The sequence below is a fragment of the Phoxinus phoxinus genome (assembly GCF_949152265.1).
Source record: "Phoxinus phoxinus genome assembly, chromosome: 10".
NCBI classification, from domain to species: domain Eukaryota; kingdom Metazoa; phylum Chordata; class Actinopteri; order Cypriniformes; family Leuciscidae; genus Phoxinus; species Phoxinus phoxinus.
Window position 1 is genome coordinate 38,946 of NC_136885.1, and position 11,755 is coordinate 50,700.

At 42.1% G+C, this 11,755-nt stretch overlaps 1 protein-coding gene across 1 annotated transcript; it reads left to right on the plus strand.

The window, feature by feature from the left end:
- Positions 1 to 248: 248 nt before the first annotated feature.
- On the plus strand, positions 249 to 1,280 carry LOC307006035 (trace amine-associated receptor 13c-like; the record flags this gene model as incomplete). The annotated part of the gene is made up of 1 exon (XM_079626626.1): positions 249 to 1,280. The coding sequence occupies exon 1, from the start codon at positions 279 to 281 to the stop codon at positions 1,278 to 1,280; it is 1,002 nt and encodes a 333-aa protein (XP_079482752.1). The 5' UTR covers positions 249 to 278.
- Between the last annotated feature and the right edge of the window lie 10,475 nt (positions 1,281 to 11,755).

The window sequence follows — 11,755 nt, forward strand, 5'->3', positions numbered from 1 at the left end:
GTTCCACCTGTGCATTGCTTTCATGTGGAAATACTAAACAATAACAAGACAATGAAGCTCAGGTAAAGGACTAGATGTTACAATCTGGGCTGAAGAAATTAATTGCATTTCAAGGCTAATGTTAAAAAGAAAAGATTAAAAAAAATAATAATAAAAAAACGTTTGTATGTTTCATCATCAGTGGGCGGTAGATGGGTGGGCCGTCTGATCCAAACACTGTATAAATTATATGACATTAAAGTGAGCAGAACAGACTCCTAACATGAGGAGACTCACTCATGGCCTATGAGACAGAGGATCATGAGACTCAATACTGCTTTCCTGCCATCAACTCATCATGTATCAAGGGAATGCGCTCTAAATATGAATACAATATCATGTATGTGTTTGTATCATTGCTGTCAGCATGGACTGTGTTTCTGAACCTGCTGGTGATCATCTCTATCTCTCATTTCAAGAAGCTTCACACTCCAACAAACCTGATTATTCTCTCTCTGGCTGTGGCCGACCTGCTTATGGGACTTGTGATACCCGTAGAGGCCACTAGGCAGATTGAGACGTGTTGGTACTTTGGAGACACTTTCTGTAAACTGTTTGTTATAATCCTTGGATTGCTCTTCTCAGGATCTCTCAGTAATTTAGTTTTAATTGCTGTTGATCGTTATGTGGCTGTGTGTCACCCTTTACTGTACCCACAGAAAATAACCACAACTAAAACTTTAATAACCATCTGTCTGACCTGGGTTTGTTTTTCAACTTATACCACTATCCTTGTAATTAATGGATATTTTGACACTTCACTCAGAACAGACGTGTGTTTTGGAGAGTGTTCGGTTCCGATGGGTTTTGCCTGGATAGTTACTGATCTGTTCATGTCTTTTATTTTACCATGTACTCTAATCATAACTTTATATTTGAGGATTTTCTATGTAGTACATCAGCAGGTGAAAGTTATAAACTCTCTGATGAAGGGTGGTAAATGTGTAATGGAAGGTTTAGTGAGGAGGAAATCTGAGAGTAAAGCTGCTCTGACATTAGGAATCATTGTGATAGTTTATCTGCTGTGCTTTATTCCATACTATATCTGTTCTATGTCAGTAATCTCTCCCACAACCATAAATGTTTTGACGTGGGTCTTGTACGCAAATTCAGGTCTGAATCCACTGATATATGCTTTATTTTATCCCTGGTTTAAAAAGACAGTTAAACACATCTTAACTCTGAAAATATTTCAGCCAGCATCCTCTCTGGTCGATATTTTTACAGAGCATCAATTGTAATTAAACTGGTAAAGCTGTCACTCATAAAGAATATGATTATCTTTGTAGGATTTATATTTGTAATTGACACTACATGTATCTTAGTATGCAGCTTATTTCAGAGAGTATGTTTTCTGCATTTGATCTTCAATTTTAACACTTCTTTCCACATACATTGAAATAAATTGACACATAAACTGTATTAAATTAGCTCATTAAATAAACTGAGCAAGCAGCATAAATCCTCAACGTACTGGAATAAATGGTAAAAGTAGATATTATGTGCTTTTTGCTTAATCACTTTCATCAGTCATGTTAAAGCTGTGTTATCAAAAACATAATGACAAAAAAGGGACAGTCATACAGAACTAAACTCGGTAAAAAAAGTGATGTCCTCTAACTTTCAACTGCTTTTATTTCCAGAAAATGTCTTAATGAATAAATAGTGGTATGAACATAAAAAGATTCAACATCATAAACATAAACAAGTTTAGCAGACATTTGATGAAAAGAAATGGAACAATGAGTCCCTGAACAATATCAAAATAAGCAGTCATATCTGGTGTAGCCAGTAGCTGTTCCACAGAGCATCTCCTCCTCGTGGACTGAAGCAGACTGGCCGTTTCTTGCTGTGAGATGTGACCCCACTCTTCCACCTCTCAACGTTCTCAAACATGGTTCCTGGATTAGAAATCACAGTTTGTGTGCGTATAACATAAAACATGGACATCCGACATGTGTGGTGCGTGTGTTTTCATTCATTTACACACACACACACACACACACACACACACACACACACACACACACACACACACACACACACACACACACACACACACACACACACACACACACACAACAACAACAACATCAACAACAGTGTACAACAGTGTAATTATATATTTAAGTACTGAGCAATATTAATTAACAACATGTAAGGTTAGGGTAGCATTAAAGTTTGGTTTAGAAATAGTTGCATGTAATTATGCATAATTTACTGTTATTACTATGGTAAATAATATTTTACAATATATAAGAAGGACACTGTAAAATAAAGTGTTACCAAATTATGCAATGTTAATATGTTGAATATGGTGCATATTTCTATAGTAAGCATTCATAGAAAAATCTAATAAAGATAACTATAAAATAATGTGACACATCATGACACATTTAATTAGGTGAACTAATGATCTATTAAAAACATTATGCAAACACAATAAAAATATGTAATTTATTTTAGCTATGCTTCTCTGTTTATGTTTCTCTCAGATGGCATCTCCGTCATACTACCAATGTAGGAGTGAAATATAACATCAGATCTGTCATTTCACTCATTATTACAACAGAGGAAATAAATATTCTCTCAGTCCATGACATAAACTACAATGTGTTTGTGATTTACCAACCGAAATATAAATTGAATACAAAAAAATTAGTGACAAAATGACAATCAGTCAAGATTTAGACCAGAAAGGTTGCTTTGCTGAAATATCATATAGTGGGAAATCAGGAAAGCAGATGAAATGTTATTATTATTATTATTTTAAACTGTCACAATGAGTCCTAACATCAGAGTAGATTTACTTTCAGATTTCTTCCTTACTGAACCTTTATTTGCACATTTACTATTCATCAGAGAGTTTATAACTTTAACTTGCTGATGTACTATATTGAAAATTCTCAAATATAAAGTTATTATCAGGGTGCAAGGACATGTTTAGATCCCTGCTAAACTCATTATAAAGGGACATTGATCCGTGAGACATGTCATCATGTCTGCTGCTAAGACCAGCACCATTGTAAGCAAAACTAGCAGAGACAGATGCTCATTAAAGTTTCATTAAAAAGTGAATGTGCAATTGCAGAGCAATTCTTTTTCTGTTTACCACTCATCCAAAGTGACCCCCAAAGTGTCACGACAATACAAATACTGCCTGATGCTAGAACTATTTATTATACACCACATATTTATACTTTACAACAAGAATTTATCTTAAGGCCTGTTCGCATCAAGGACAATAAAGGGCCCTATTTTAACGATCTAAGCACATGGTCTAAAGCGCAAGGCACAGTGCAGTTAGGACGTGTCCGAATCCACTTTTGCTAGTTTAACGACAACGATGAAAAAAATGGTCTGTGCGCCCGGTGCATGGTTTAAAAGGGTTGTCTCTATTCTCTTAATGAGTAATGGGTGTGTTTTGTCCCTATTCTCTTAATGAGTAATGGGTGTGTTTTGTCTCTATTCAGTATACAGTATTAACCCTCTGGGGTCTGAGGTGTTTTCTGGGCCCTGGAGGTGTTCTGACATGCTCTGACATTTGTGCTTATTTCTGTTACTTGTGACATTTTCATGGCTAAAGTATTATTACACTGCATTCAGCACAAACTCTGCTACAATAATATGTCAGCAGCATGTATGTAAAATTTTGTAAAAAAATGTAAAAAAAAAAAAAGTAAAAAAAAAGCTGTGAACATGAACACCCCTCCTTGAACTGCCACCTTAACGTGGTGGAGGGGTTTGAGTACCCGAATGACCCTAGGAGCTATGTTGTCCGGGGCTATATGCCCCTGGTAGGGTCTCCCAAGGCAAACAGGTCCTAGGTGACGGGTCAGACTAAGAGCGGTTCACACGCACCCTTATGATGAGCAACAAATCGAGGACCGTGACGTCGCCCGGTATGGCGCAGCCGGGGCCCCACCCTGGAGCCAGGCCCGGGGTTGGGGCTCGTATGCGAGTGCCTGGTGGCCGGGCCTCCCCCCACGGGGTCCGGCCGGGCTCAGCCCGAAGGAGCGACGTGGGGCCGCCTTCCCGTGGGCTCACCACCTGCAGGAGGGGCCATAAGGGGCCGGTGCTGAGAGGATCGGGCGGCAGTCGAAGGCGGGGGCCTCGACAACCCGATCCCTGGACACGGAAACTAGCTCTAGGGACGTGGAATGTCACCTCGCTGGCGGGGAAGGAGCCTGAGATTGTGCGTGAGGTTGAGAGGTTCCAACTAGAGATAGTTGGTATCACCTCTACGCACGGCTTAGGCTCTGGAACCACACTCCTTGATAGAGGATGGACTCTTCACCACTCTGGAGTTGCCCATGGTGAGAGGCGGCGGGCTGGTGTGGGTTTGCTTATAGCCCCCCAGCTCTGCCCCCATGTGTTGGAGTTTACCCCGGTGAACGAGAGGGTCGTTTCCCTGCGCCTACGGGTCGGGGATAGGTCTCTCACTGTTGTGTGTGCCTACGGGCCAAACGGCAGTGCAGAGTACCCGGCCTTCTTGGAGTCTCTGGGAGGGGTGCTAGAAAGTGCTCCGACTGGAGACTCCGTCGTTCTACTGGGGGACTTCAATGCTCACGTGGGCAACGACAGTGTAACCTGGAGGGGCGTGATTGGGAGGAACGGCCCTCCCGATCTGAACCCGAGCGGTGTTCAGTTATTGGACTTCTGTGCTAGTTACAGTTTGTCCATAACGAACACCATGTTCAAGCATAAGGGTGTCCATCAGTACACGTGGCACCAGGACACCCTAGGCCGTAGGTCGATGATCGACTTTGTGGTTGTTTCATCTGACCTGCGGCCGTATGTCTTGGACACTCGGGTAAAGAGAGGGGCGGAGCTGTCAACTGATCACCACCTGGTGGTGAGTTGGATCCGATGGCGGAAGAGGAAGCTGGACAGACTCGGCAGACCCAAGCGTACTGTAAGGGTTTGCTGGGAACGTTTGGCCGAGTCTCCTGTCAGAGAGATCTTCAACTCCCACCTCCGGCGGAGCTTCGACCGGATCCCGAGGGAGGCTGGAGATATTGAGTCCGAGTGGACCATGTTCTCCACCTCCATTGTCGAAGCGGCCACTCGGAGCTGTGGCCGTAAGGTCTCCGGTGCCTGTCGAGGCGGCAATCCCCGAACCCGGTGGTGGACACCGGAAGTAAGGGATGCCGTCAAGCTGAAGAAGGAGTCCTATCGGGCCTGGTTGGCTTGTGGGACTCCTGAGGCAGCTGACGGGTACCGGCAGGCCAAGCGAACTGCAGCCCGGGTGGTTGTGGAGGCAAAAACTCGGGCCTGGGAGGAGTTCGGAGAGGCCATGGAAAATGACTATCGGCTGGCCTCGAAGAGATTCTGGCAAACCGTCCGGCGACTCAGGAGAGAGAAGCAGTGCCCCACCAATGCTGTTTACAGTGGAGGTGGGCAGCTGTTGACCTCAACTGGGGATGTCGTCGAACGGTGGAAGGAATACTTCGAGGATCTCCTCAATCCCGCCGTCACGTCTTCCATTGAGGAAGCAGAGGCTGAGGGCTCGGAGGTTGACTCGTCCATCTCCCAAGCTGAAGTCACCGAGGTAGTCAAGAAACTCCTCGGTGGCAAGGCACCGGGGGTGGATGAGATCCGCCCTGAGTACCTCAAGTCTCTGGATGTTGCGGGGCTGTCTTGGCTGACACGCCTCTGCAGCATCGCGTGGCGGTCGGGGACAGTACCTCTGGGATGGCAGACTGGGGTGGTGGTCCCTCTTTTTAAGAAGGGGGACCGGAGAGTGTGTTCCAACTACAGGGGGATCACACTTCTCAGCCTCCCCGGGAAAGTCTATGCTAGGGTACTGGAGAGGAGATTACGGCCGATAGTAGAACCTCGGATTCAGGAGGAACAGTGCGGTTTTCGTCCCGGCCGTGGAACACTGGACCAGCTCTATACCCTCTACAGGGTGCTGGAGGGTTCATGGGAGTTTGCCCAACCAATCCACATGTGTTTTGTGGATTTGGAGAAGGCATTCGACTGTGTCCCTCGAGGCGGCCTGTGGAGGGTGCTCCGGGAGTATGGGGTCCGGGGTCCTTTGCTAAGGGCTGTCCGGTCCCTATACGACTGGAGCAGGAGCTTGGTTCGCATTGCCGGCAGTAAGTCAGACTTGTTCCCGGTGCATGTTGGACTTCGGCAGGGCTGCCCTTTGTCGCCGGTTCTGTTCATAATATTTATGGACAGAATTTCTAGGCGCAGCCAGGGGCCGGAGGGTGTCAGGTTCGGGGACCACACGATTTCGTCTCTGCTCTTTGCGGATGATGTTGTCGTGTTGGCCCCTACAGACCAGGACCTTCAGCATGCACTGGGACGGTTTGCAGCCGAGTGTGAAGCGGCTGGGATGAGAATCAGCACCTCCAAATCCGAGGCCATGGTCCTCAGTCGGAAAAGGGTGGCTTGCTCACTTCAGGTTGGTGGAGAGTTCCTGCCTCAAGTGGAGGAGTTTAAGTATCTTGGGGTCTTGTTCACGAGTGAGGGAAGGATGGAACGGGAGATTGACAGACGGATCGGTGCAGCTGCTGCAGTAATGCGGTCGTTGTACCGGTCTGTCGTGGTGAAGAAAGAGCTGAGCCGCAAGGCGAAGCTCTCGATTTACCGGTCAATCTACGTTCCTACTCTCACCTATGGTCATGAGCTTTGGGTCATGACCGAAAGAACAAGATCCCGGATACAGGCGGCCGAAATGAGCTTTCTCCGCAGAGTGGCTGGGCGATCCCTTAGAGATAGGGTGAGGAGCTCGGTCACTCGGGAGGAGCTCAGAGTAGAGCCGCTGCTCCTCCACATCGAGAGGGGTCAGCTGAGGTGGCTCGGGCATCTGTTCCGGATGCCTCCTGAACGCCTTCCTGGGAAGGTGTTCCGGGCACGTCCCACCGGGAGGAGACCCCGAGGAAGACCTAGGACACGCTGGAGAGACTATGTCTCCCGGCTGGCCTGGGAACGCCTCGGTGTCCCCCTGGAAGAGCTGGAGGAAGTGTCTAGGGAGAGGGAAGTCTGGGTGTCTCTGCTTAGACTGCTGCCCCCGCGACCCGGCCCCGGATAAGCGGAAGAAGATGGATGGATGGATGGATGGACATGTCTTGTGTAAGAAAGCTTTATGCGAGTAGGCGTAAACCACCATGAATATTGAGTGTTTCACACCTGAGAAAGACAAAGAGCCTCATAATGGCCCTATTAGGAGCTCTCAGGGCCTATCATTATGAGGAACCTTGCACAAAGAATGAGGAGATTTAAAAAATAATGACTTTTTGATTGTTTGGATTTATTAACAACACAACAATCCAAAGATACACAACAAATGGCAAAAAAGCACATTATTTAACACACTGAACAAAAGACAGAGACTTAACCAGTCACACACCTTTGTGCCATTCCTGAAACATAGTGCATACCTGTCATTTCCCAGGTGTTTCATTTTTCACTTGACCTCCTCATGCTCATGTTGAAGTCAGCAGGACGGGTACCTAAAAAAAAAAAGTAAAAAAAAAGCTGTGAACATGCAGATATCAAGAGAAACTAGGGCTGCACGATTTTGGGAATAGCCTACATTTTAGATTTGTTCTGGTTAAAATTGCTTCTTAAAATTTACAAAACACACACACACACACACACATATATATATATATGCATATAACACCAGGTTTGTTGTGTCTTGTAGATTCAGATTCCTTTATTCAGGGCCGGCGATTGCTATAGGCGAACTAGGTGGTTGCCTAGGGCAACAAATGTGTTGGGGGGGGGGCCCTCTAGAGTCGCCGTTACATTACGTTACGTTAGGCAAGTGCGCAGCTGCTGGCGCATTGATGAAGAAAATGAAGCGGTCTAATAAACCCTCCGGTGCACAGGGACGAAAACGGAGAAAGGAAGAAGATGAAAGGAAAGCCCAGTATAGAGGTAAGTCTTCTCATCTCAGCCATTAAGGTGTTAAATTAAATAAATTTGCTTAGTATTGTGCATCATCACCTAATATTGAACGTTTCATTGCTGTCACTAAGCTATCACTAGCTAGCTAGTTACTTTGCTAGTTTGCTACGTTCCTATGTATTACTAGCAAACGTAACTTCACTGATAACCTACATGGATGTAAATGTCAAAAGACCAGTATTTCGGATAATGTATGCATGCTAGTTATGAAAAGTACAGTTGCTCTCTACTCTACATTCATTAAAACTAGCAGGCACACACACAGTAACCATTATGCTGATAGTGGTGTTGACGTGGTGTTCACCCTTCTGTACAGTTCCCCTCTAGGAATATACTAAAATATGTTTTTCTTTTTTATTGGCCATGGCCAGATGCACTCAGGCAATATTTGCAGAGGCCAGCACGTGCTGGAGAAAGGACACCTGATCCTTCATGTTCGCCTCTCTCTGAACTTTGTAAGTACAACTAGTACTATTGTTGCTGTTTTTGTTATTGTTGTGATTATAAAAGTAATAATTGCTAATAATAATATCACATTAATACTACTAATTGTAATCCGTAGTATTATTTAGCCTTGTAGCAGCCTAATAGATAATAGTAATAGGGTAATAATAGTAGTGGTGGTAGTAATTGTAATTTATCGGTAACACTTTACAATAACAGTACATGAATAAGCATGTACTAATACCTGAATTAATAATTACTTTACTATTAACTAATGATGAGTTAAGACATGTACTAATGAGGAACTAACCTTAACTACAACATGAGTCATATGAATTCCTGCATGAATATACCATCTTAACTACACGTTAGTACATGCTTGTTAATTAATGTATTAATTAACATTTCGTGGTAAACTAAATCAAACATGCTCTAGATTAGAAGAAAGATGCATTAAAAGGGCACAATGTAAAATTGTTCATAAATTTGACACCAGCAACTGTCACAAACATCAGTGAATGACACTAGATGTCTTGCAATATTTACATTTAACCTTATCATTGAACACACAATGATGCATTCATCATTAAAAACTATTTAATCTCATTCCATTTTAAGTGATTCCACTGCTGCCATCAAGAGTGAAATACCTACACTAACATATTCAACAGATGCAATTTTCACAATTAAAATCAGTGTTAGCATGTATTGACTTATCTAACTCTGGGGGATACGGTGAATAAGTTAAAGTCCCAAAAAATCGGCGTGTTCCTTTAAATCTGTTGTTGTGTTTTATGTAAAGTAAAATACAGGTAAACTTAAGCCTCTTGATTTAAGGTGAACTGCTGTTTAAAAGCCTTTATGTAGTCATATAGATTAATCTTGTGTATTGTTGTTCATATGTGTTATTGTTATTATGTATTGTTGGTTCTTTTTTACAGTCTATCAAGTATAGATGTCTGTTATCATCACTTAAACATGTGTATACTGGCGGTTGGATCTAGGGGGCAGTGGGAAGCCCCGGGGCATTTCACTTGTTCACATGAAGAAGTCACACTGCCAACTATATTTCAACACTGTGATAGAGAAACTAACTGATTGTTGTCTTTGTTGAAATTTCCAGGTAAGAAAAGTGATGTGACATCATAACTGGTGTATAAGTAAATTCGATGTTTTAGTTTGATGCATTTGTTTCATGGAATTGATAAGAATGACCGCATCGACGCACCCGCGGCTGGATTGCGGCCGCGCTGGCGGATGTGTTCGCCCGCGCTGATGTCAGATGTCGTGCGGGAGATCATCGCGGCTTTACAAAGTTTAAATTAGATTAATTCCGTTTCAGTGCACTCCATGGTTTAGTAAAGAGAGTTTACAGTTATAACGTTAAATTGCTAATTAAAGTGCTTGAATGTTAATCGAGCTCTATAAGCTTAGTAGCCTACTGAAATGTTAATGTCAGTAATGTTTCATTTGGTGGAATAGGCCTACACGGTTTTAATTGTCTGTGACCATACTGTATAACAGATAAATGTGTAATGAGTTTATGAAAAGAGAGTTTTTCACTTGTTCACATGAAGAAGTCACACTGTGCCAACTATTTCAACACTGTGATAGAGAAACTAACTGATTGTTGTCTTTGTTGAAATTTGCAGATTTTACAGTGTGTGACAGCAATATAAATTATATGTGCCACCAGAAAACAGCCTCTTCTGTGTGTGCAATATTTAAAATACCTTGATTTAAGGTGAACTGCTGTTTAAAAGACTGTTAAATAAAGTGCATTTTACCTTTTGAAATTCTGATGTTTTGTTTTTTGTTGTTTTGTTTTTTACATGCTGGTGAATACATATTCAAGTTATCATTATCTTGGATATACTGGTGCAAATTAAGAGTCACCTTCCTTGATGTTATTTGGTATTGTAGATAATAACTTATGACTGCTTGATTGTACACATTATTACTAATTAATCATTAATTACTTATAAAGTAACATGACTTGTTAATGTATCATAATGTCATGACTTTACTTGGGGGAGCACATCATTACTAACTCATCATTAATTACTTATAAAGTAACATGAATTCATGACTTGTTAATGTATCATAATGTCATGACTTTACTTGGGGGGGCACATCATTACTAACTCATCATTAATTACTTATAAAGTAACATGAATTCATGACTTCTTGTCTTGGCCCTCCAAAAGTACATCTTTAAAAAGTTATCAATTACACATGTTCTATACATATTCAGCTCTTCTAAATCAGGTTGTAAAGGTTTGTAAAGAAGTGGAAGAGCAGAGGTGCTGTGCCTGCATTTGGATGGAGAAGGACCTGAACGGTAGGAGGAAAGTGGACACATTTTGAAGGGGCAATAGTGGCCCACACGAAGAGCAAGAACACAAGACTAACATCCGACTGCATTATGATATAAAGACAGTAAACCAATCCACAAAATAACCACAGAAATAACCATCATCTGTGCTAACACTGATTTTAATTGTGAAAATTGCATCTGTTGAATATGTTAGTGTAGGTATTTCACTCTTGATGGCAGCAGTGGAATCACTTAAAATGGAATGAGATTAAATAGTTTTTAATGATGAATGCATCATTGTGTGTTCAATGATAAGGTTAAATGTAAATATTGCAAGACATCTAGTGTCATTCACTGATGTTTGTGACAGTTGCTGGTGTCAAATTTATGAACAATTTTACATTGTGCCCTTTTAATGCATCTTTCTTCTAATCTAGAGCATGTTTGATTTAGTTTACCACGAAATGTTAATTAATACATTAATTAACAAGCATGTACTAACGTGTAGTTAAGATGGTATATTCATGCAGGATTCATATGACTCATGTTGTAGTTAAGGTTAGTTCCTCATTAGTACATGTCTTAACTCATCATTAGTTCATAGTAAAGTAATTATTAATTCAGGTATTAGTACATGCTTATTCATGTACTGTTATTGTAAAGTGTTACCAATTTATCTACTACAAGTTACATGGTCAGAGATAAAATGTATTTGTACAATGCAACTATTTGGTAGGATGATAGAAATGACCAAATGCAACTGTGTGACGAACAGCATGGATGAACTCTGTTTAAATACATACAGTTGCAGGAGAAGGGACATCCAGTAGTAATACTCCAGGGAGAAGTGACACACAGGCCAGGAACACACAGCCTGCATCAAGTGAGTCTATTTAATAGTATTTATTCAAGCATACTTTAAAGTACAATAGAAAAAGGTTAGCATATTAAAATACAATAGCCTGTTTTCTTAAAGAAGTTCAACCACATTCATCATTTCACTCACTGCTTGTCTGGCTATACAATATGCTT